Source organism: Solanum lycopersicum, chromosome 6 (assembly GCF_036512215.1).
Source record: "Solanum lycopersicum chromosome 6, SLM_r2.1".
Classification (NCBI taxonomy): Eukaryota; Viridiplantae; Streptophyta; class Magnoliopsida; order Solanales; family Solanaceae; genus Solanum; species Solanum lycopersicum.
In genome coordinates, this window is record NC_090805.1 from 44,529,492 (window position 1) to 44,556,722 (window position 27,231).

Sequence of the window (27,231 nt, forward strand, 5' to 3'; positions counted from 1 at the left end):
TATCAAACTATTCCTATGAAATAATATTTAAGATTAAGTCTTTGAAAAATAATTTTTAAAAATAATATTTCATGTTGAGGTAAAGATGGAAAATATTTTATTTTTTCTTCGTATGTTAAAAATAATAAAATTTTATCTTTAAGAAAGGGCAGATAAAAGTAAATGGACGGTATTATTTTAAAAATAAGGAAATATCCACTTATATAATGACGAAATAAATAAATTAATTAAATTAATGTTAGTTAAAATGGAAATCACCCTAGGAGTTTGACGTTGCAACTAAAACTGTTTATTTTTTTGAAGTATTTTTTTTAAAAATAACTTGTTAAAAAAGTGTTTTCGAAATAAATAAATAAATTATGTTTTGTCTAATTTATTTGGAGAAAAGGAAAGTATTCATGTATTTTAATATTAAAATAATTTTACAGAGAGAAATAATTTTAAACATCTATTATAAAAATATTAGTTAAAAATTATTTTAATTAAATTAAAGCATATTTATATTCAATTTCTCAATCAATATTATGCAATAAATAAACAATTAATGTAAATATAATATTATCAATGATAAATTAAATATAATCAAGAATATCAAGGAAAATAATTTTAAAAATCATTCCACAAATTAGATCACACCATAAATCCACCACAAAAACAAATAAAATCCTTCATATTTTTAATCTAATAAACGAATTGTTGGCCCCTTTATTTTTAAGTATGTAAAGAAAACCCAAAATAATATTACAAAATATAAAATAATAATTTATGAACATAAAATAAAATTTAAAAAAATCATATGAAATGAAAAAATCTTAATCTAAAATTAATTAAATTTACGAAATATGCTAATTAATTAATATGAGATATATTAATGAATATGTATATAGAAAATATACTTTCGACTTAAAAAAGATAATTTTTTTATTTTTTCTTTTGCAAGCAAATCTTTTCAGCTTCTTCCCATTGTCAGAAAAATACTTCCACTCATATTTAAAACACAATTTAAGAATTTATCAAAATATATAATTCTTCGAAATAAATACTTTTTCAATTATCAAATATATTCCTTATTATATATTTGAGATTAAGCAAACAGGAGGAAAATGAGGTTGTGAGAATCTAATTTGAGATTATTTCAAACAATTTAAACTCATATTTATACTTGCCATTTTGGGAGCTTCATCATTAATTGAATAGACTCATCACTCACGTGATGCTAAATCCTTCGATAAAAAATACTCAAATTTATAAGTCTTTTTATTTTATTTTATAATATTAAAAGATATTTAGATATAAATTTAATAAAAATATAAAATAAAAATAAAAATTTATAACTAGTAGATAAATTGACTTGAAACTAATTTCAAATTCAAAATTCGTTGTCTGAAACCAAGAAGTTGGCTTATTAATTAAATTTCTTACATGAATTTCTTTAAAACTTCTTAAGTCTATATTAAATAATAAATTATTGAATTTTTTTATGACCCGTATTCTATCCAAAATAATTAAATTACTCAAAATTTTAAAAAATTGTTGAGTTCTTTTCTTCTTCTATATTTATACTTCATTTAATGAGGCGTTTAAAAAGTAACATTAAATTTAAACCCTCGAATATTTTCTTAAAAAAGAAAAAAAATAACATTTAATTTATGTCCTTAAATATTTTCATAAAAAAAAGAAAAATAACAATTAATTTATGCCTTTAAATATTTTTTTAAAAATATATATTATACTTCAATAATTAACTTTATATAAATTAAAAAAATACGATCTATCTCTCCTATTCGATTTGCGAAGTTATTTCACGCACAACTGCGTATACGGTAATATATATATATATAAAAAAAAACTTAGGCAAAAATTAGATGATTTTCTCCTCAATAAATAAAGGGGAGAAAATATTTTAACTAAGTATAGCAAAATACAAGTCGACGAAGGGGAGGTGCAGGGTGGGGGGCACAACACAAGGGGAGAGAGAAAAAAAAACAGTTCTAAAAACTCCCGGCGATAAACCAAAAGTCTCTCCTCTCTCTCTCTCTACATTTTTTCAACGGCCGGACGGACGACAGAGAGGAAATTCATTTTTGTAAACCGGAAGAATATTGTTTACTTTTTTTCTTGGAACTTCATATTTTCATAACGGAGACCTCACCTGAACCCGGAATATCTAAACTCAACATCGTTGCTGACCGGTGTTTGGTTCGCCGCCGGCGAGATATGGCCGTTGCGCCACCTTGTCGTGTGGATTTACCTAGAACGTTATTTTGTATTCGATCTATTATTTCAGGAAGCCCAACCTGAAATATCTTCCAGGCCAATATTGCTTTGGGACTTGGAATTATGATAATGGGTTCCGGGGGAAAAGGAATGTTGGAGAAGGTGAAGAGGTTTGTGAAGATTATATATTTCATGGTGGCGATGTTGGCATCGTTATTGGTGCTATCGGCGCCACTGATTGTGGCAATTGGGGATGTTTTGGTACCAAGTGTGTTGATTTCGAGCTTTACATGCGTTAAATGTTACAGTTTTAAAGAACATTTGCGTAGATATGCCTTCAAAAGCTCATTGACGGACATTCCCATCGTTTCTATCGTCAGATCTCTTATCATCACCTGTATGTAACTTTTTTGGGTTTCGTTTCCATTTTTTTTATTACAATGTAATTATATTTGTTGTTTTCTGAATAACGATCGCGAGATAGCGATGTTTGTATAGTGGACTTTTAACTAGTTTCGGTTTTTGGTGTTGTTTTCTGATGATTAATTAATGCATACTGTATATAATTCTAAGTGTTGGTTTTAGATTAAAGCTCGTTCTTGTTTTGTGTTTCTATCTGGTTCAGTTTTCAACTAGTTTTTCTGCTTCGAGTTGAAATATAGTTATGTACAGATACACCCAGAGCTTGGTGTTGTATATTTTGGCTTTGCACGTATAGTTCGCTAATTTAAAATCTTATATTTGGCTTTAATTTCTCAACCCTTTTCATGATGTCCCTTACATGTTTTTGTGTAAACTTAGCAACGCCGTCCCTCCCTCCGACCAACAACAGTTGCCTGAGGGTCCTTACTACTAGGCTATGGCCCCATTGATATGGCTTGATTTCTTCTTCTAAGGTCTAATAATTTGTCAAGGTTTACTCTTTTAATTAAAGTTGTTAGATGGGATGATCTGAATTTGACTTTTTTTAACATTTACTGACCTTTTTTTGAGTCTATTATCTGGTTGGTGTTTGCTATAAGACTAATCCGTTTTAGTTTCTGATGATAGGTGTTTATTCTCTGTGTGATGGCCCTGCTCTTTCACATGGACCATACCTCGGAACGGTTACATTCTGTTCCATCATTTCCGTCATTCTTCTTTCTATCAAAGCTTGTGTTTTCTCTGTCAATTCATATCTGGAGGTTGAAGCTTCATCTTCTATCTCAAGGCAAAGGCTTCATTTGAAAAAGTCATGGGGGATGCCTGTGTTGTTTCTTTCTTCGGTGGTCTTTGCTCTTGGACATACTGTAATTGCTTACAGAACAAGCTGTCGAGCAAGGAGGAAGCTTTTGTTTCACCGAGTTGACCCAGAAGCTGTAAGCTATTATATGCACTATGCTTAGTAACTTTTTCTTTTCTTGGACGTGCTTCCCTCTGTGGGAATCAATTCTGTAAAATTCACAAATTGGCATGCTCTTTTCCTAACTAAGTTTTAATTAGAGGTTATCTGTCAATTTACTATTTAACTGCTTTTTATTTCCTAGGAAATTTAGATCATAGAGATTATTTATGTAGTCTGTTTCCTTGATTTATTAGTGACCTTTTAAAGAAGGTACAGTTATCTGAAGTCTATAAGTTTTTGAGAATTGGTTTCCTCTACAATTACAGGTCCTTCCTTGCAAAGTTGTTTTCTCTGCATACAATAAGGTACCACGATCTCCAACTCCGACGGGTAAAACAAGAACTGAGAGTGATATGAGGAGAAAACTTGCAGGATCGGCTCATGAGGAGGGGGAAGTCCCTGCTATATTACTTGCTGATGTTGACAGTTCATTCATTTCTTGCCTTGGGCTCTCTGTTCATTACAAACTTTGCTTGCCTGGTTCACCTTACCGTTCGTTGTCTTCCACACCTTCTTCTGCTACCCCGTTGCATGTTTTGTCAAAAAGCGATTATCGTATTCGGAGGAGCCACAGCACTCAATTTCATACCCACACTCTCTCTATGCCTCTTTTAGATGTGTCTCCAACTTCCCCAGTTCCATCTGAAGAAATCCCTACTTTTTGCCTAGATGAAACTGGTGATGAAGATGATGTTGGTAAGGTGGGATGTTCATTCCCTGTACGAGATGTTGAAGGGAATAATCAGTTTGGAATTGTTCTAGTGCATGGTTTTGGAGGTGGGGTTTTCTCTTGGAGAAATGTGATGGATGACTTAGCCCAACAGGTCGGTTGTGCAGTCACAGCATTCGACAGGCCAGGATGGGGATTGACATCTAGGCCACGTCAGAGAGACTGGGAAGAGAATCAATTGCCTAATCCCTACAAGATTGATAGCCAGGTATTCTAATGCTTTTGATCGTATCTTCTAATGAAGTTTGTTGTAAAATTTAGCATGAGATCAAACTATTGAGATTACAGCAATTAATTTAATGGAAAAGAAGTGAGAATGTCAAATGGCAAGAGCTAGAAAGCGAGGAAATTTTTAGGTTTTATGATTTAGGGGATGTTAATTTTCGATATTGTAGGCCTTCTGTTAAACTGTCCTATTTTTTACTTTTTAGGTTGATCTGCTTCTCTCGTTTTGTTCGGATATGGGTTTTACTTCAGTTGTACTTGTTGGCCATGATGATGGTGGATTGCTTGCACTGAAGGCTGCACAAAGAGTTCAATCATCCACTAATTCAATTAATGTGAGTTGACCTTTTCTTAGGATGAGTCAATAAATTTGATAAATGTGAGTTTAACTTCTTTTTTTCCCCTTTTGCTAAGTCAATTGATGTGAATGACTCATGAATCTGCTTTCTTCTTGGCATGTACCTTTGTGTGCTTTACTTTTATCTGAACTGTATGGACTGAAAACTTGATGAAGCCATGATTTAATGAATAAGAATAAGTTCCCAGTCAAGGTGCTTGGAAGGTGCCAGGACACCTATGTCATTAAAAAACAATTAAGAAAATTCCATTAGTCCCAAATTTTGCTCAAGCAATTTCTCTTCCCATAGTAAGTTTCTAACCTATATATATATTGCTCTGCTTTATTTGAAGAGAATTGATATGAAGCACTTTAGGATGAGTTTTGAATTAGAGTTGCAGGTAAATGATGTGCACCTCCTTTGCGTGTGTTCATGAATAATATTCATCTTCTTGCTTATTTTTTGCCTTCTAGGTCCATATTAAGGGGATTGTATTACTGGATGTTAGCCTGTCGAGAGAACTAGTTCCAGCTTTTGCAAGGATATTATTGCGTACTTCTCTTGGAAAAAAACACTTGGTGCGTCCACTGTTGCGAACAGAAATTACTCAAGTTGTTAATAGACGTGCATGGTATGATGCCACCAAGTTGACAACTGATGTTTTGAGCCTATACAAGGTATAGAATGTGTTCTTGCTGTTTGTTTGTTTATACTAGGTAATCATCGCTCCTCTGGATTGGAACTGATACTGTTTGTAATAAATTTAATGTGCTCCTTAGTTTCTCTCCAGTCGGACATCTTGAATTTCACATCTGTGAACTAAACTTGATTTTGCTTGTGTTAGCATATGTTTTAACCAAGATTAACTAAACAGAACTAATGCTAGAAATTAAAAAATTAAAGTAAATACTTAGATTTTCTGATTTTAAGTAAAAGAAGATTTGTTCTATTTATAGTCTTTCATTATGATATAAACAATTGACTTTGGTGGGATGCGGGTATTGTTAAGAAAAAGGAGAATGGAGTACAAAATGCTCACTGAAAGTTTTATCTGTCACATTCAAAGAAATTTGTTTCTGCATTTGCAAATGCCGGGACACCATTTTGTGATGCATATGAAGTTACATACTTCTTTTCTATGGTACTGTTTTTTGAAGTAAGAACTTTTTTGGGGCAAAGATCATAAGAAAACAGACAAGACAGTGAAAGTTAGAGATATTTGCAACTTGATAGAGGCCGTAACAGATGCATCTGCACTTATTAAGCTGGGATCATATAATATATGTACCTAGAGTTGAGATATCGTAGATGAGAATAGTTTGGTCGGTATGTAGGACAAATATGTCTTCCTCTGTTTTCTTATGTTCAGTACTCGATGTCAAGTCGTTTAGTCTTACATTTTCATAGGTTATGATATGATCACGACATCATCCTTTCTACTTCTGTGTGTAATCAGGCCCCGTTATGTGTTGAAGGATGGGATGAAGCACTTCATGAGATAGGAAAACTTTCATCTGAGACAGTCCTCTCACCAGAAAATGCGGCACAATTGCTAAAAACAGTTGAAAGTTTACCAGTTATGGTGATCGGAGGAGCTGAAGATGCACTTGTATCTATAAAATCTGTTCAAGTGATGGCATCAAAACTTGTAAATTCGGTAAGTTCTCCCTCTCAGCTCTCACTCATCAAATTTGATTTTTGTGGCAGTAGTCTATTTTATATCATGCTCTTCTAAAATTTTCTGTTCCAGTGTTTTATGATTTTGCATGTGTTTTCCCTTACTTTGTATTACCTGTTTAGGTGTTTTGTGCAACATGTTGTTTCTGATGGGAAACCCGGTCGAGTTAATTTTAAAAGCTGAAATTCTTTTCCTCTAGCGATATTTTGGTTCATTATAATTAAATCAATTCGGTGGCGCGTGCTGTACTATATGGGTTTAAAAATGAACTGTTCAACAGTTATTTGAGTTGATCATTCTTGGTGATGAAAAGCCTGCTTTGTTCTTTGTGGTGATTCAAAAGCTGTTTTGGGCTTTTGGCTTGTTTTTGTGATAGAAGCCCAATTCTTTTAGATATATAGATCAGTGAGTGATTATCTTGATCCTAGTTAGTAATTGTATCTCAATAATCCTAAAGAGTCAAGTAATAAATGCTTTTATTTTATGAGTCTCTCCTCTTGACATTATGATGGGGTTTTTTTTGGAGTATATTCTTCAATAGGAAAAGTTCCCTGGACGTCTTAAAAGAAAACTCTCTGGGAAAACAATATTATAACACTCCGTACGAGGAACATAAAAGAATTATGGTTTAGACTAAACAGAGTAAACCACAAAAGCAAGAAATACTGTTTGAAAAAGTCTCCTTACTACAAATATTGACGCACAAAGCGAAAAATATGAATTAAATAATTTTGTGAATGCTTACCTCTTAAAGGTGGTTTCGGAGATTCCATTTTGTTAAAGTAAAAGAACATTCTGGTTCTGATGTTTAAATAAAAGATTGAAGACAATGCTGAATAACATATTATGTGGAATATGTTCCGAAAAGAAAATTGGTTTTAGATGGTTGAGTTGCTATAGCACAACCATCATAGAAAGAATGTATATTTTCTTGGTTTACACATGGAAACCCTACCTAACTATCTCTAGAAATTACAAGATATTAGATGGTTGAGTTGCCATAGCACAAGTAGATGCATGCAATCAAGTGTGCGATTTTAAAAGGAGTGTATTTGAAATATCCGTCAAATAAAGAATGTATATTTTACTTGGTTTACACATGGAAACCCTACTAACCATCTCTAGAAATTATAAGAAAAAGAAAACCATATTTTGGTTTCCCAAACACAAATGTGCTATCATATATATATTCCACAGATTTTTTGCTCGTAACGTTCACTTTGTCCCAAAAGCATATGTATAGTATTGCAGCAATTTCTGGGCAGCATACATACTGTATGGTGTTCCTGGTAAATGCAAAATTTCAAGCTTTACTCCTGCAAATCTGACAGTGATCTCCACTTACTTACAGAGACTGGTTGCCATATCGGGCTGTGGTCATCTTCCACACGAGGAATGTCCAAAAGCATTGCTAGCAGCTATGTCGCCATTCATCAATAGAATTTTAGTGGAACCACAACAGCAACATCAATAGGATGCTCTAATGTCAAGTCGCAAGTATTTATTCAACTGAGGTTTTTGCCCCTTTTTTCACATATATCATTTGTAATTTTTCTTTTCTAAAAATTTACTCAAAAGGTAGAGGTTCAAGTCCACCTCTCCTTTTGGTAGGCTTTAATTGTGAATTTGCAGCAGCTTCAGTGTTAGAGCTTTCAAAATGTATCTTTCTCTACCATCCCCTCCTTCCTTCTTATTTCCGTTTTGCAGATTCTTGAACTCGGTTTTGTTTTCTGTTATCTACCACATAAGAGTGGCGATAGCATCTTTGTACACTTCCTTTTTTTTTTTTCCCGGAACAGCGTAGCAGATTTCCTGCTGCTAGAATCTCTCTCTTGTGAAAACTCTTGTGGTTGAATACAAGCACACAGTTATTTCTTCTCCTTTGTGTTTTTTACGTGCTTGCCATGAAGCAGGACATGCACCTATGTATTTGGTTTGTAAATAACTAACAAATCTGAGAATATCAACATTACTATTATTTATGCCTTCTCTATGACTCAACCACTTACATGCCTTATATTATGAAATTGTATGCTATCTTTATTTTGAATAATATTTTCATTTTGCAAGAACGTTGATGTTTATATTTGAATAATACATTAAAATAGGATGACAAAAGGAGATATTACATAACATAAGAGAAATAATTTATGTTTAATCAATATTTTTATATAAAAAAAAAATCCTCTAAAAGTTTCCATGTAGAATAGTATAAGTCAAGACTGTCTTTTTCTTTCTTCCGGCCTTTGTCAAATAACTTGAAGTCTCAAGACATGAACTAGTGGAATTAATTAGCCTTAAAGAATTTTCTTAGGTGTTAAAATGTGAATTTTTGGAATATATTTATGCCAAAATTTCTGCTTGTTTTTCTATTTTGGTTGGCAGCATAAAGCAGGGTTTTGACTACCAAAAATGTTCGTGAGTATTCATTCATCCTTAAGATTTCGATCTTGAATATAAAATCACCTTTGATAAGAGCTCTTAATCCAAAAATTAAATTTTTAATCGCAAATTTAAAAAGAAGTAATTATGAAACATGAATTGAAATTAGCCCATATTGTCGTTGTACTAATTCGTCTCTTTGTGTTGGTTTATGTTGTTAAAACTTTCTCATTTTTTCCACTTTCTTTTTACTAGTCAAATTGAGACTTCAACATACATTCTGTTCCCATTCTCACTAGGAACAAAATTCCTCCTATGTTTTTCTTTTTTCAATTTTCACCACTAATATAATTTGAAATTCTTTGGTTTAAACATTTTTTAGCTAGAAATTAAAAAATTAAGAATAAAAATGCTTATTTTTAACTTCATAATGTATTAATAGAGCATTATTTATAGAAGCAATATAATAATCTTGAAAGTTGAGTATTTATATAATTGTATTTCATTAATGATTTCATTTTTATTTGAGTTATCCATTAATTTGTATATGAACAGACAATTTACTAGCAATTTATGTTACTTAAAACTTTATATTAAGAATGAAATAAAATATTTCCTCCGTTTCAAAAAGAATGTCCTATTTCTTTTTAGTTTATTTAAAAAATAATCACTCTTTTTCTTTTTTTTACAACACTTTTAACTTTAAATTTCCATGGGACCACAGGATTAATAATATTTTGATATTTTTGTCATAATTTTAATTTATAAACACAAGATTAAAAAAAGTCTTTCTCACAATGTAAAATAAAAAACTGGATTGATGTTGAAGATGCGAGAGTGAAATAAAATAAATGTCAAAAAAAGAATGGAGCCCTCACACAACGTACCATTAGTTAAAAAAATTTCGAACTGTTAGTAGAGGGGATGAAGAGTTTTCTCACATCTCCATTCAGAGGCATTATCGATGATTTTCATTTGGCATATCAATTCCAGTGGCTCTATATAAACGGGTTACTTGGAGTTATGTTTTTCATTGGGCATTCTCTACACATCATTGAAAAGCAGAAAATCAAGGTCGTGAGGGTATGGAACAGGTGTTTAATTTTCTTATACTGTCGATGTATATAATATAAATCTAATCTTCATGAAGTTGACTAACTAATGTTACTTTATTTTCTCGTTAAATCAGGCTGGTTCAGAAGCTTTGTTGCTGATTATTGTGTTCCTTTAATGGTTCTTGTGTGGTCAGAACTCTCATATGGAGTGCCAAGTGAAGTTTCATCTGGAGTTCCCACAAGGCTCTTTAGTCCACTTCCTTGGGAATCTGCATCTTCACATCATTGGACTGTAATCAAGGTGCGTTGATTTGTGAACGGATCGATAGAGTAAGTTTCTGTTGGTTGTTGAAATATCTTGAAATTGGACGCATAATCTCAAATTGCAGGATATGGGGAAGGTTCCTCCGACATACATTTTTGCTGCCTTAATTGATGGTACTCTTTTGAATCCATTAAAACTTTAACGCATGTGAACCAGCTGATTCGGAGGAAGATGGTTAAAAGTGCCAAGGAGAGTAGCTAGCAACTCTGAAATCTATGGAAATATGCAAGCAGTTTTCCTAGAGATTGATAGTTCTTCTGATGTAAGTTTCCACCTCTTATCAGGACATTGCGTATATCATTTGTTAAATAATGTTTTAGTTCACAGTAATCTTTATCTTAGTTCGTACAGGTGTTTATGTCCTATTACAGACCACAGTAGCTAAAAAGTTGGAACACCTAAAAGAGGCAGTAATGAAAAGTACTGAAAACAAAAATGGAGGTACAACAGAGGTCGCATTTGATCCAGAGAAACACAGAGATGTGCACGTACCTGTCCGAGTGAATGAACAAAGAGTGAGCAATCTATTACAATCGCTACTAGTAGCAGCATCAGTTTGTGCTATGCCGGTGATAAAGAAGATACCAAACTCAGTTCTTTGGGGATATTTTGCCTATATGGCTATTGACAGCCTGCCAGGAAACCAACTCTGGGAAAGATTATTGCTTCTTTTCATCACCCCTGGAAGGAGATTTAAGTTGGTCCGTGTTTCAAATACTTTAGGAAATAATGAAGTTTTTTCTTTCACTAGAAAGTAAGACGTACTTGAAAAAGGATTTAAGTTATATACATTAACAAAATATAGAACTTCTGCGGTTTAACTTGTTACAGCAAGTTTTCGTTCTGTTTACTAAAGTACATATCAGACTTGATATGAAAAGTTACCATGATAGTGTTAGAAACTTACATTGTCAGTGCATAGAACTTTAAAGCCGTTTCCTTCTTCAACTAACTTGAGTGACCATGTTGGCAGGGTTCTTGAAGGGGTGCATGCATCATATGTGGAGTCAGTGCCATTCAGATACATCGCAATATTCACAATTTTCCAATTTATGTATCAGGTAAAGGAAGCACCTACTAATGGAACTCATGAGGAAGGTGAAGTAGACATTTGTAATGCTGAGATACTAGATGAACTTACAACCAGTAGAGGGGAATTTAAGGTCAGGAGCAAGAGAGTTTATAGTCAAAGCGAGTTGATTTCTGAGACAGTTACTCAACTATAGTCATTATAACAGAAAGTTTCTTTGTTGTAAAAGATCAGAACTAAGAAAAAAATGACTTTCTGACCATTTGAGAAATCAACCTTTTTGAAATTGTAGTGCACAAAGTTGGTGAAAGTTGAGAAAACACCTATCTAAAACATTGCCATTTGCATAAATTCTTCCTAGAGAATTTTAAGTATTGACATTCTACTTTTGCAGGTCTATGCAACAAGAGACACAATTTAAGTAGTTAATCAGCTGTGTGTTTTGAATTTTTGCTCATGCACATTCTTTCCAAATGGAAATTATTGAGATAATTCACGACATCAAAAAGAATTTTTAGTGACAATTAATTAACAACAATAACTTAATTGTCGCTAAATATGTATTTGTAGTAACATTTATTATTGTCTCTAAAGTGACATTGGATCCAATAAACAAGTAACACACATACTATGTTGAACCGAGAAAGGTTCTTTCATTTGATTATTCGAAAATTTTGTATAAATACAAGTAAAATACAACAATATATAATGTAAAAGTACATCATTTTAACTCTCTTGTTTCTATGACATGAAAAAAAAAAGAAGCAACAACACATCAACTATGACACACATTCCAATGAACTAATAACATCACAGTGTTCCGTCATGCATAAAACTTAAACTCAATCAATAAAAAGACCTATGGAAGGTGGGGATTGCGAAGTCCTACCAATCTCACATCATCGACCACAGGACCACACAAGGAACCCGAATTATCACTCTTCATATGATAATACGTGCTCAAAAACCTCACTCTTGTGCGTGGTGAAATTGCGGTGAATCTAAGCCTAGCCCTTTTGAATCCACCTTTACCTTTAGATTCATAAGGAAACTGCATAGTAATTTTTCCAGCAAATGCCTCCACAAGCATTGATCCTTCACAAGAGTTGCTAGCATCACCAATTGAGAAAAGTAAATCATATATTTTTCCTGGTCTTGTCCTCACAACTTGTGCTATGGCACTCTCTCTTCCGGCCACGAGCTCGACGGCTCGTTTGCCCTGGGGCACGTGGAAGTGTTCAGAATCGATGTATTTTACTGCTTTGAGAGATTCAATCATCCATCCTAGTAATGGAGAATGATCATCTTCAATGTTGGGAGGAATTAGAACACCCCATGTTGTGTTTGGGAAAATGTATGGACCCTCTTCAAAGTTACCATTTTTCAACATGTTGCCTGCACTTGAATGTTTATATCATCAAATCATATAGTCGAAGTGTAATTTCTGTCTTCTTTTATTAGACTTTAGACTACTCTATATCATAGTCCCAGTAAATACAAATATATGTCACGTGCTCCTCCAATTGTAAAATTTGGGATAATGTGTACTAAGATTCATTCGATTGTGAAAATTCAAGAACTTGTTTTTTACACTCCCTTATTATTTTTACTGTTTCAAAAATAGATTTTCTAAAATTTACTTTGTCACTTTTAACATATCAAGAAAAGATGCTTATTTTCTTTTTCATGTTTTCCCCATCTTATTTTTATGATCATGGTCCGAACTAACTTTCATACACCACAACTAATTTCATGGGATACATCTCACCTCCCATAAGCAACATGTACCAGATAACTCTGTCGATCAAGACTAGAATAGATGGAAAAACTCATCTAGCCTTTTTTTTTTATTTCTACTCAAGATTTTCAACCATTTCATTGACTAATAGGCCTTAATTATTTATTTTCTAAAATCAATTATTAAATATAATGTGATAAAAGGGTTATGTACTTATGTCACTCAATGTCTAAATAAATGAAGAAAGTATGCAACTTATATTGCTACTTTGTATATGACAATACCATTTTAGATAATAGTCCAAATAATGTATTTTAATTAAAATATTTTCTAACGCGAATTTAAATTTTAGTACTTACCTCTAGGTCTTTTGGGTGTTTTCAAAGCCTTGAGAGCGACGAAATCAATAAGCGGGCCACAAGCCGGGTCCTTCTCTACAGCTGGATTATGAATCACAATATCAATTTCATCTGCTTCAGCCAAAAATCCCCATGAATACGAATCCCATCCTTCGGAACTGTACATTGTCTGCAATGGCAGCATTCCCCAATCATTCGGCTCAGAATTAGGGGAAACGGAAACATTCAATTTCTCTTCTTGCGCACAAGTTCTAGCGAACACAAATGAAATTGAATAGAAAATTCCTTTTGTAACTTTCACTTTGGTCTTAATAGATGCGTCTTCACCCAGCCTAACTGCGTAATCTCCTTGCGGCACTGGAAGTAGCATGTCGCCTTGTGTTTGCCCTGATTTTATGTATTCGACGTAGCCTGAGATTTCCCAGTTGGGAATTGCGTGACGGTCTACTACTTTTGTGCCTTTCATTTGCGATGGTTTTGGACCTAGCTCGAAGTTGCCGTTTGACAATAATCCTGATCAAAGTTTTTCAAAAAAAAAATTACATACATATATTCAAAGTATCATTAGTTTTACCAATGTGTTAGATCAATAAGAGATTTATCAAAGTACTTTCCATGTTCAAATCAATGGTTCATTATTGATTTGGCATATCCGTAAATTATACTCTATTATAAGTAATTATATACTAAATGAGTCTTATTAATTATAAATTAATCTAAATATTAAAAAATAAAATAAATATAAAATAAATAAATTATTTATTAATTTTATACTATGAATAGATATTTTTCAATATTTTAAAATAATACTATATAATGAATAAGAAAAAGTGAACGGACCAACGTAATTATTTTTTAGCTAGGTGGGGAAAAAGAGCATAGCATGTTGGTTGGCGGTGCCATTCACATTACACATATTCTCTTCTGCAATTATCACATGCATGAACAATAAATAAATAAATAAATGAAGTCCCCCCCCTCTATCTCTACATCGCATTGCTATTTGCTTTAGCGGAGGTAAATATATATATATATATATATATATATATATATTTTTACAATATGGTACAATTAATTTTGAGGTATTGAATGGCAAACCAAAATGGTGTTGGGAGATCGGGGACATGGCTGGATCATCCTATCACTTAAATGAAATGATTTTTGTTAGAAGATTATTACCCGTTTCAATTTATGTGATATAATAATCTAAATTTTAAGAGTTAAACAGTTTAATTTTAATTTTGAAATTTTAAAATATAAGTTACATATTGAAAAACTATATAAAAAATATTATAGATCATAGTAATCGATAATTTAAAATATTTTTAAAAAATTCTAGAAAAAAAATTAATTAAATTTTATAATTCAAAATATATCATATAAATTGAAATGAAAAAAATATTACTTTATGCTATAATTAAGCTGGCTAAACTAAGGAAGTTGTATGGACTATAGAGTAACATCGTTCTTCTTGTAGTATATAATTCATAATTGGGGAATGATAGTAATGTTAACTTTACGATTTTACTAATTTCCTCCTCCTCATATAATTACCACTACTAGCATTTGCACACTATAGCTAATATTTTATTTTTTTGCCTTTTAAATCATGATGAATATTCTCATAGATCAGATTTTAGTGAATGTTATAGCACGCATGATGAACACCAATATCAGAAAGATGATTAATTTTCATAACATAAACCATATATAAGAAGTTTAAATATTATGAATGTGTATCAAACGAAATAGAAAATATTTTTGATTTGACGAAAACACAAAGTAAACACTGTGATTGCCCGATCGAAAAGTCAGAAGAATTGTTGGAATTACTTACCATCCTTTTGAGATGAATTCGCAACAGTGGCAAAGAGCAGCACCAACAATATGGCTGCAGCCTTCTTCATTTTCGATGTTATTGATTACACTGACGAAATTCACAAACGCTCAACTGGCTTTTATCTATTTCAGTTCGTCAAATTGCCCCTAGCTCAGAAGTTAATTACAAAACTGCCACCATTTCTCCTTTTCAGCTTAACTTTTGACAACGAAGCATAGGTGCACGTGCGATCCTCGTGCTCCTCGAGGGGACAAAGATTTTGAAAAACTTACTTAAATACTCCGCGTAAATTACATAAATTTCATAGTTTTTAAATGTGAAATTATAATTTATCCGTGATAAGTTTTTAATTATATTAATTTCTTAAAAATTAAAAAAATTAGATAAATCAATATATAGCTTGGATATTTTAAAAGTTAACTCGAATACATTAAAATTGAATCGGATACATTAAATATTAGCTCGAATAAATTAAAAAAATAAGAAATTTTAGAGATTTTTAAACGTAATAAGGAATAATGGAAATAATGAAAATAAATAAAACAAAAAGTGTGAATTTCTATCATTTATCCTAAATTTTTTACTATTAATATAAGATTTGATTTTCTTTTTACTTATAAATTTTTCTAAAAAAATTGATGGTCTTTTAATAGGGGATGCATGAAGATAATTTTTAAAAATCATTTTCTTTTATTTAATTTTTAAGTAACCAAAGTATCTTAATTCATCTTTAAAATAAATAAACCTAAGCAACATTGCCTAATCATACCCCTATGGGCAGAGAGTCCCGGTCAAGATTTTGAAGACTGTGAATGGGTACACTTTTTTAAAATAAATAAATAAATTATTGGTTGGAGTATTTGAGATGGGTGAAATATTTTTAATGTATACATACCATAGATTAAAATTGATTTATTTATTAGATATAAGTATTATAATATGTATATATATGTGGAGTCTAGAACAGTGAGTAAGCATCTTAATTAATTGCCTTGTTTTGGTGGCTCTATGAAAGCCACCATGTTCCTACACAGTAACACACATGGAAAATTTTAAATTAGGTCGAATTATTGTGTTTAACTCTTTTGTTTAAAGCATTAATAAATTTTAAGCATATGATCTTCTTCCATCTGTTATCCTCTGAGTCTTCATGTTCTATGGATTATAGTCAATGCAAAGGTCATACATGGTAAAAGGTCTGCATATTCTAAGTATTTCTCTATTTTAATTTATTTGTTTTATTTAATTTAACATATCATTTTAAAAAATAAATAAGATTATGATCATAAATTAAAATTATGATTTGATTTATAATCTTAAATATATTATATAAAAAATTAAAATTAAAAAGTTATTAATTTTTTCTTTTAAAAAACTTTTTTTAAAACAGAAAAGTAAGATAAATAATTGAAGAAAGTATTAACTACTAAGAGATAAAGAGAAGTATTGATGGGAATAAATTAGTGATAGATGAAATTTTTGTATTTTATTCGTGATAACTTATCATATCATTTAGATCATAGTGATGGAATAAGTTATCTCATATGATAAAATATTTCAAAATAACTAATAATAAGATAATTAATTTTGAGATAATTTGTTTCCAACCAAACAATCATTTATAGTTAGTATTGGCAATAGTTAACTTAGTCTAAGTAACCTTGTCATCTCATTGATTCATCTGAAATAAACCATAAATATTTACAAATTTATAAATCATTTCGTAAAGATAAAATAAACATTGTGATATTTTAAGCATAAAAGTTTTTTATATATTGAATTGAAGGGAGTACAAAGTTCTAACTTGTAATGCAACCAATTAATTTAAATAACCCACTGCCACTTGTTTAGATTGTGAACGTTGGCTTGACCAGAAAATTGACTAATAGCATTGAATCGCTCACAAAGAACACCCAATAATCTTTAAAACTCAGAAGAACAAAGTTTATCTCCAACTTCAATAAACATACAAATTATAAAATTTATCTCAAATTTCAATAAATATATAAACAGTATCAAATTATTAAAATTATAAAATTTATCTCCGATTTAAATAAATATACAAATTATCTTTAAAATATCAAAAATAATTAAATTTTATGTTGAAATGGAGTCTAGCTTAAGAGCATGATCCATGTGTCAACTACGTCAATTTATTCTTACAAATTATCAAACTCTCCCATGTATTTTAGAGAATTTGAATTGCTTCATGTTCTACTTAAAAGAGAGTTATCTAGTAACTTCTTTTCTTAAATTTGAAATGGAGTAAGGGATAGTTATATATATATATATATATAATGGTCATTTAATTTTCTTTTTGATTGAGTTAAATTTATAATTTATACTAGTATACATAAGCGAAGTGTGACAAGTATTGAGACGGGAGTAAGGGATAGATTTATAATTGTATTATTTTTATTTAAGACTAAATTATAATAATCATCATATAAAAAAATTAATATCAACGAAATTAATATCAACGAAAATTTATATATATATATATATAGATAGATTGAATGTTCATTTAATTTTCTCTTTTGATTAAGCTAAAGAATACCCATGGTTTTTATGCCAAGTACAACTTGTTTTAGTGATTATTTAATCATCGGATAATATATTTTCATCCTATATTTTCTATTTAAATTTTCTATATATATCTTTTTGTATAAAGACTTATTATATTGATAAGTTAATCATTTAAATTATATCAGCTTCTTTAATTATACACATTAATCTTGTTTTAAAATTCAGCTCTGCTCCAATTAAAGTTATGTATAAATAAAGAAACTGACTTATTTTATATAGTTAACTTATTTACGAACTAGACGCTTGAAATAAATAACTTTAATACTTATTTAATACTTATCACGCATATGTCGATACATAAAACGCCTAGTGTTCATAGGAATACTGGGGCATATAATCTCATTCACAATGACATTCCAACAAAGTACTTTTGCACTTACTGTTCTTTCCAACCTCTATGCAATTTCACCGCACCACTAGGAATCCCCTCTAGCCCTATCAAACTCTAGTTTGGTAGTTAATTAAGTCTTGAAATTCGAGGTGGACTTTAAAAACACGTATTATCATATGTTCACGTGCATAATTAAAATTAATTATATTTTGATGATCTAAAATAAAATTAGCTGATAAATTTAAAGTGTTATCGATACATTCTTTTTATATATATTTCATCCGTCTCATTTGTTCGATGTGATATATTTTAATAAGACATGATAAAATTTACAACCGACGAAGTTAGCTGAAGATGTTAACCTGGCCATAGGCACATGGTTGTGGCAGGATAATGTTGGTGGTTGAATATTGTCCAAGATCTTATAGTAATCTTCAATTCAAGAAATGATAATGTTGTAAAAATAACCATAAAATCATACTATATAAATAAATTAACATATTGTGAAAAAAAAAAAAAACAGAACAACGTGATAGTAGGCAATTGGGAATATAAGACATTGAAGATCTGGTACTGAAAAGCAATCCCATGTGGAACTCAGTGCATCCTTAATTTATTTGTCTTTTCATTCAAAGGGGTTTTGGCAGCTCCTTAGTGGTCGGTTGATACACAATAATTCGAAAATGTTTAATGAGAAGAACATGCAATTAGTCATGATGAATGGACAATGAAGCAAGGTTGTAACATGCATGTGTACCATGTAAGTAATTTATCTTCTTAATTTGTATGGTATGGGGTGTAGGGTCGTGATTTTCGTTTAATGTAACTCAACTTATTATTTTATGTTCGAATTAGGTATCTTTAGCCATCAAATAAAGAGGACAGAGGCAAGGGAGATTCGAGAGAGAGGTGAGGCCAAACAGAGGAATGTAATTATAACTATAAGTAAGTTGTGAATGATAACTAATACAAATTATATATATATATATATATATATATATATATATATATATATATATATATATATAATAACTAATTAACTAATATATATTTGTTTAACCGCGTAAGTTGCTTTCTACCGTAAAATGTGTATAAGACAGTGTCTTGTTTTACAACCTAGCAAGAAAGTTCATTTGTGTCCTATACAATAATCTGCTAAGCCAATTTGCAATTTACGTATGCTACTAAACAAAATACTACTTTTTAAATTGAAGAAGTGAAAAAAGAAAATATTTAATGACTATTCTCGAGTAATTTAATAATAATCTGTTTCTCATTATGTATTTTATCAATTCATTGAAAAAATATTTATTTTTCTAATAGTAATACTTTTACGTTACCAATAATTGTACTTGTAAAAACTTCCAATACATACCCATCAAGAGACGGACACACACACACATGCTGATCTTTAGATCTTTGATGATTGCAATAGGACAATGATTCACTATTATTTTATTGTCATTATTTTAGCATTCTACCATGTTCCTTTGAGTCTTTAAATACAAATATTCTATAAAGTTCCAGTCCTAACTTCATCCAAAACTTTTCTTTTATTTACCGTCTGCAATTTATCTCTGCAAAAGTCATCACAAATTTAGTCTTAAAAGTTGCACAAGCCTAATTTTCTCTATAGGTAATAGGACATATTTTTTTTTAGTGTCCCAAGTTTGTTCGTCTTTTCTTAAGTTATACGTCTTATCCAACATTTATGGTAAACTAAACGTTCTCTTGACTTGTGAACTATCAATTTCTCATCCCATGAGCTGTTTTTTAGGGATATTAGTGATTTTTTAAAATCGACTTAATAATCAAATCATACTACCAATTGACTTATTTTTTAAAATTTACAAGATTGGATTACATTCAAAATCTTTTAAAAAGTATTGAGTAAGATACGTTATTGTTTACACGTTCAAAATAGTTAAGAACTACTTGAAAAAATGAGAACCCAAGCTAAGCTCAAAGGGAGAAAGATTGTCAAAGAGACCACTCATCTCATTAATATCCGATGTGGGACTTTTTCATCGTTTTAACAACAAAAGAGAAGAGAAGGAACGGATGTTGGACATTCCAACGTCACGTCCCAACGTTAAGTTCTTGTATGAAAGATACAAAGTACCATAAATAGTTGAGTAGTTATTTATTTACCCCTCAAAAAGAATACCTGCAGAGAGACGGTTATAATTGCACTCTATTGTCTATAGTCTAGACTATATCGTATAACGCTGCAAACTCGAATCATTGGACAAAATGATTAGCAAATATTATTCTCTAAGCCCTTGCACGCTTAGAGTGTACATCGTGAAATCCTCGAGATCAATTGACAACATCAAGGACCAACTTACGAGATTTGAGGACAGACCATCTCAAACGACGGTAGTAAGCTGCTTGTAGAAGTGCGAGAGATAAAACAAATATCCATTTGAAACCCATCTGTAGAAATTCAAATATGTCAAGAGTCGGGAATATATTATGGCGTAACTTATGGGGTGATCGACTGACATTCAACATGCATGCAAATCAGCTACTCAGAATGTGATAGTAGAACACTAAACTTGGTGTTACGTGGGATTCTCTCAACAAGTTCGATTCATTCAGGATTCAGCAAGACAGAAGCATATATATAGAGACACTCTTGGAAGAACTTTAATTTGAAAAGACATGCCCACAAACTAATAAACAAAACACAGATTGATATATATGCAGGGAATGGAGGAAGGTGAAGTTACAACTTACCAGCTTTCTCTCTTCCATCTCCGGCTCAGCAGCCCATGACAAGAATGAGACAACATCTTTTCCCATCTGTCAGCGTAAACATTATAACTTCCACAGAAATGGTTCAAAACATAAAGCAGATATAAGGAGTAAAGGAAAGATACATTACCTGTGCCTCAGTCGCAGGGATGCCGTCCTCATACTCAACGGCTCCATCATTAAGCATTTTAGGCATTGCTATAGCTCCACCAGGGAAGTAAGGATTATAGTGAAGTCCTTCTCGAATCTATAATGAGAGTTGACCAGAAAAATGAGTTCTACTGAAATGAAGAATTATTGACAAACTGGTATCAAAAGACAGGGAATGCTTATTCTTCTACTTCCTCATACTATTGAATCAGACGAGGCTTTTCCCAGTCACAAAGCATGGTCAACCAACTAAACTGGAATTGGACAGTACCAATATCTCCTAGCAACATCTTCAGATGCACACTATCTTTTTTTTTTTTTTGGCTGACAAGGGAAACCCGCAGCCGCTACCCTTTGGGTGTGCACACGGTAAAAACCCCGCTCCTATGCAATAGCTTGAGGGCCACATAGGAGAGGTAACCAGCACTAGGCAAGCCCGGTGCGACAAGCTCGACCCAGAAGACAAAACTCCTTGCTTTCGCTGGCAACGGTTTCGAACGTGAGACCTCCAACATGGAAGCCCCAAGCCTAAACCACTGGGCCACCCCGAAGGGTGCACACTATCTTTTTTTCATACATAACTGTTTGTATCTACTAGTTCTTCTATTCAAACAAAAATAGAAATAGTCATAAAGCAAAAGTAGCTTGAGACAGGAATTACCAAAACACCAGCAGGAGGGTCGCGGTAGCCAGTTAGAAGAGCAAAAACATAGTTTTGACCATTATGACGAGCCTGAAAAGTGGAATAAATCAGGCAACGCAGATCTCATATGTTTGTCAAACTTTAGAAGATAACCAGTACCTTAGTAATTAGACTTAGATCAGGAGGATAGGCTCCTCCATTAGCAAACCTTGCAGCTGCTTCATTTGCATAAGGCTGAGGGAAACGATCACTCAGCTTCCCAGGACGGGTAAACATCTCACCTTCATCATTAGGCCCATCAACCACCTCAATTTCTGCTGCCATGGCCTTGGTCTCTTCCTCGGTGTATGCAACCCCAACAAGATCACGATATGAGATTAGAGACATTGAGTGGCATGACGCGCAAACTTGTTGGTAAACCTGGTGACCTCGACGGATCCTGTATTAAATAAAGATGGAGGCATACAAGCTAAGACAAAACTTTATGAACCAAATCTTTCCCAATAAAAAGAGACTATAAACTAAGAAACTTAAACAATATGTAGCAGCACATAAGTACTTACGAAGCATGGTCATAAGAACTTAGGATGCCTTCGTGAGGCCAGGGATAGCTGGGACACTCTAGTCCATGCTCAGCCTCATCAGAATAAGCAATTGTTGCAAAACTAAGGAGCCCAGACACTCCAGCACCAATGGCTGCAAGTGCTCTGAAAGACTTTGAGCCAGCAGATTCAAGTCCATCCAGGCCACGCTTCAAAATATATAATAGAAATAGTTTGATCAGCTGAAAATTATTCTATGTGCTTTTACAAGGCATTCAATGCAAATGTTAATGATTTACCAGAACATCACTGTAGCTTCTAATCGCAACATAAGCAAAGAATTGTTCAACGAAATGAAAATCAAATGAACAAAAGCTACTTTGAAATATTTTAGGGCAACTTTCACATATAGCAAACACAAAATTCATATTTGTATGTTATAGCAAAGTTTGCATAATTCCGCTCCATAGCAAACATGTATATGAATAATTCACTAAACATATAGAATTGAAGCAAATTGTATAAAACGAAGTGTATAAAACGAGAAAAAAAAAGACTTGGGCAGAGAATTGTATAGAACGAGAAAGAGAAAGAGACTTGGACAGAGAATTGTATAAAACGAAGTATATAAAACGAACTGTATAATTACAAGTGTACGGGACGATTATATACAAATTGAATTTGTATAAAACGAGAAAGGAAAAAAGGCAAAAGAGATTTGGGCATGATATATACAATTGAATATACAATTGAATCGAATTGTATAAAACAAGAAAGAGAGAAATTATATACAATTTGAATTTGTATAAAACGAGAAAAAGAGAAAGGCAAAAGAGACTTGGGCAGGAAAATACTTTTATTGTATAATTATAAGTGCATAAGACGGAGATATATTATTTGCATATGTATATACAATTTTCTCTCGCTTTATACAATTAGAAACACAATTTATACAATTCTATTGTATAAAGCAAGAGAGACGAGCCAACGCGAGCGAGAGAGGGAGAGTGGCGAGCGAGAATATGAGGGAGAGAGGGACTGTCAAACAGTTTGTTATGGAGCACAAATAAATCAAACGGCAGCTACTATATTTATTTTATAGTATTAGTTTGTCATTCTATACAATTATCCCAATATTTTATCCATCTCGTGAGCTAAAAGCAAGAGTTTCATCTCTTTGGTGGTGTTATATCATAAATTAACGTTCATTTTTTTCCCATTTGCTACAGTAAGAACAACCAACTTCAAGGAATGCATGGAATTGATATCCTTGTAGATGGGCAATTGCTCACCTAAAAGACAGTATTGTTGCAATATATGGCATAAAGTATATATTGGCACAGTCAAAAGCAATTTCAAGTATATGACGCAATTCTATGGCATGTCACACTGGAATTAGAACAAAGTTTATGAGAGGTTCAGTTTTATGGCACTTCCTCAGGAAAATGCAAATACATTGGAATACCATAGATGCAAAGGATGCTTCAATGAGACCTCCAAGTATCTCCTGGTTCTGCAAATTTATCCTTCATTGTTGAAATGAATAAGTGTCGTTGGCAAGAAGACAACTATAGTCATCCTCCCCAACATTTTCACTACTGTGGCATAGTTGTTGTTATTGTGTTGGAATGAAAGACTCCTAATTGGCAAGACAAGTCATATTAATATACGGGAGGGGAAATAAAGAAATGCTAGCCTTCTTCCGTTCTTGTGATAGATCCACCTAAAAGAAAGAAAAGAACAGTGTTTATGTTTGGTTGATTCCTAGGTGTAGTGTGTCTTATCCTATGCTGCCTATTAGTTCTAGTAGAGTAGTATTGACCTACAATACATAACCTTTAGCTAATTCTTGGAATGGAGAATTGAAACATAGCATTTAAGGAAGCATTAATTGAGGATACATGACAGAAGAAATTGTTCTACTTCCAAACTTCACCTTATGAGAACTTTTCTCAAATGATGCATTTCTTCTCTTCATATGACTGAGAAATACAGCGTCATATGGTAATGAATGTTGGGTTGCTAATGTCCAACATTTCCACAAGATAGTGTTGTAGAGATGTGTAAGCTAATATGGATGTACGGTCATACAAAATTAGATCAAATTAAAAATAATTACATTCATCAAAAGGTGCAAGTAGCACACATTGAGGATAAAATGTGAGAAAGCCACTTGAGATGGTATGGACATGGCTTCATTGACCTATAGAGGCACCGGTTATTAGGCATGAAACTATGGTGAGTGAAACTGTTATGTAGAACTAATATAGCTTGGAAAGCTGTCTCAAAAGACCTACAAATCTTTGACATAAATGCGAACTTAGCTAAAGATAGGGCATAATGGAAGAAAAAGATTCATATAGGTGATATCTACTTGTGAGTATAAGTTCCAGATTTGTTGTTGTCATTATTATCATTACTTATTTTCCACTTTTGTTTTAGGAAAAATGGTCAAATTTGCCCCTCTACTATGTGAAAAGGACCAATTTTACCTACATTATACTATCCGTACCCCCTTTATCTACATGATTAAAATATAACCCTACTCCGTTATGATTGTCCAAGGTGGACACACAATACCATGTGGCACTGACATTTTAATGAGGTAGACATCACGTGGCATATCACCTCAACTCCCCAACCCATTTTACCCCTTCCTCAACAAGAAAATCCTCTATATTCTTTACCATTTGTGAAATGAAAGCAAGGGCTATTCAGTGAAAATTGATACCAAGATGAAGTATTCTCACCTCAAATATACTGATAAACTATTTAGAAGGTTTTGCCTCTTTAGACTACAACATGATAAAGGAATTGTTTGTATTACAATAGACAAAATGATCCCAATCAATTGACTTTATGTTCTAAGAAAAGAAACATTGCATTATATGACTTTCTGGCTTTGGTAAAGCAATCAGGTTATTTTGACCTGGAATTGAGCCCTTGCACAGCATGATCATCTGGTGAATTCATATGCTAAAATAGAGACAGAGAATGGAGGAAACAAAGCCAAGTCTACTCTAGAACAATCTTCCTAGGAAGTAATTTACTCCTATGCAAAGTTCTATATGAACACTTGTGAACAACTCTAGATCATTTCCAGGTACAATTAGTAAAAAGAAACTATTGAAGGAAAAGCTCCTCTGCACAAACTCATTAAATTGTTCAGTAGCCTCTTAATTTGGAAAAAACACATCATATTACAAGGTTAGAAAAGCATGATGGATGGTATAAGCTACACATTTACCAACTCGTCCTACCTTTAACACAAAGTTTATACTTCTTGTCAATTGAGAAGCACTTACGATTTCAATCATAACGAAGGAGATGTTGTACTGTATGTAGCATAAAATAAGTACAGCTATCTAAATACAAATAAGAATTGGAGGCAATTCCATTGCTCCTACGGACCTGCTTATGCTGAAGCAATATTTGTACTTCTTCCATTTCAGCCTTTTCATAGCACTCTTTCCATTTACGGATGCCACAAAATGGAAAACATTTCATTTATATCAATTTCACAACTTTAATTATTTAAATTCAATTAACTATTCAGTTTTTAACTCTAACTATATGTTTTACATGTCTAGTGTTTAAATTAACTTTCTCAAATATCAAATAATATTCTCCTCCGCTATCACTTATGTAATATAAAATCAAATTAACTTCTTAAATTAAGTGTCCAGTCAAACATTGTTGCATAAAACAGGAAAGAGAAGATATCACATGCGTCTGATTTTTAAGCGAAATAACATGAGATGACCCAAAGCTTCAAATCAAACAAACAGAGCTTTATAGTTCATCAATAGAACAAAGACACAACAAATCACTCATGCAATTTAACTCTGCCAACAATGCAATAAAAATATCCTAAAAATTGATACCTTCAGTGCATCATTTCTACTGTGAAGCTTCGAGTCATTCGTCTGGGCAGCTCCTCTCGTAATAAACCGATTGATTCTTCCAAATCCTGAATTTAAGAAAGAAAAAACCTTCTAATATAACACATGAATGAAAGGAAATGCTAATGAATTCGACAGCGATGCTGAGATTTAAGCTCATACCGTCAAATCCTATTCTGATCTTCTTCCCTAAACCTGCAAAATGAAAACATTCAGCTCATTTTTGCATCGACATCAATGAAATCCAAATCGAGATTAGAATTTCCAGAAAAGATTACTCATGATTCACAGAGAAGATGTTGCGCCGGTAAGTAGTGGATGGCAGAAGAACGTAGCGTGCGTCCGCGATGACTGAACTGTTCGAGACGATTTTGTTCGTGTGCGCGAGAAGAGGGTCGTCTAGTTCATGGCCTTTGAGAAATCAAGGGCCAGAAATTGATCCACTCTTCAAGTCGGGTCACCAATTTTCGGGTCAAATTCGATTTTTGCATAATTCGTATGTAATTTTATTATTAAAAAAGTTAAATACAGTTTTAAAAAATTATTTAATTACTATTCCATATAATAACCATTTTTCTAAAGGACATAGGTAAAAAAAAAATCATTAGTTATTTATCACGCAAAAAATATGTAGACATTTTTTAAAAAAACTAGAAAAATTAATATTTATTCATTTATTTTTTGTTTGTACAAAAACTAACAAATATACATCGATTTCTAAAGTACAAAATTATAAATGAAAACATAAATAGTAATTAAAAAATATAAAAATCAGAATTGTGTATTTGAATGATACATTTTAAAAAAATGGAATTAAATTAATTAAAATGAAAGAAAGTTAGGGGTAGAACATATGACAAAATGAAAATTGAGGTCAAGTCAAAGGAGCTGTTTATGTATTTGACTAATTTTATTAATGGAAAAAGTATTTTACTCATCATAAACCATTTATGTAGTCAAATGAGCAATTTTTTTTCCTAAACACCAAATCTTTCCAAGCCCTCAATTATTTCTACATT

The 27,231-nt window shown here is 32.1% G+C and overlaps 3 protein-coding genes and 1 long non-coding RNA gene across 4 annotated transcripts; 2 read left to right on the forward strand and 2 right to left on the reverse strand.

The window, feature by feature from the left end:
* The first annotated feature begins 1,828 nt into the window (after positions 1-1,828).
* Positions 1,829-8,560, forward strand: LOC101268405 (uncharacterized). The gene is made up of 7 exons (XM_004241666.5): positions 1,829-2,614; positions 3,268-3,575; positions 3,868-4,539; positions 4,763-4,891; positions 5,368-5,571; positions 6,351-6,551; positions 7,924-8,560. Exons 1-7 carry the CDS (start codon positions 2,341-2,343, stop codon positions 8,044-8,046), a joined length of 1,911 nt encoding a protein of 636 aa, XP_004241714.1. The 5' UTR covers positions 1,829-2,340; the 3' UTR covers positions 8,047-8,560.
* A 1,904-nt stretch (positions 8,561-10,464) lies between these two features.
* Positions 10,465-11,697, forward strand: LOC138349170 (uncharacterized). The gene is made up of 3 exons (XR_011221800.1): positions 10,465-10,596; positions 10,686-11,035; positions 11,308-11,697. It is a non-coding gene; the product is annotated as an uncharacterized lncRNA (long non-coding RNA).
* Positions 11,698-11,997: 300 nt separating this feature from the next.
* On the reverse strand, positions 11,998-15,425 carry LOC101268115 (BIIDXI-like protein At5g11420). Its single transcript, XM_004241665.5, has 3 exons — positions 15,299-15,425; positions 13,462-13,974; positions 11,998-12,759 (listed from the first exon to the last, which is right to left on the reverse strand). The coding sequence occupies exons 1-3, from the start codon at positions 15,366-15,368 to the stop codon at positions 12,224-12,226; spliced, it is 1,119 nt and encodes a 372-aa protein (XP_004241713.1). The 5' UTR covers positions 15,369-15,425; the 3' UTR covers positions 11,998-12,223.
* A 4,770-nt stretch (positions 15,426-20,195) lies between these two features.
* LOC101267818 (cytochrome c1-1, heme protein, mitochondrial) lies at positions 20,196-26,674 on the reverse strand. Its single transcript, XM_004241664.5, has 9 exons — positions 26,491-26,674; positions 26,375-26,407; positions 26,195-26,280; positions 22,332-22,519; positions 21,928-22,207; positions 21,787-21,858; positions 21,106-21,222; positions 20,958-21,023; positions 20,196-20,654 (listed from the first exon to the last, which is right to left on the reverse strand). Exons 1-9 carry the CDS (start codon positions 26,492-26,494, stop codon positions 20,538-20,540), a joined length of 963 nt encoding a protein of 320 aa, XP_004241712.1. The 5' UTR covers positions 26,495-26,674; the 3' UTR covers positions 20,196-20,537.
* Positions 26,675-27,231: the final 557 nt, after the last annotated feature.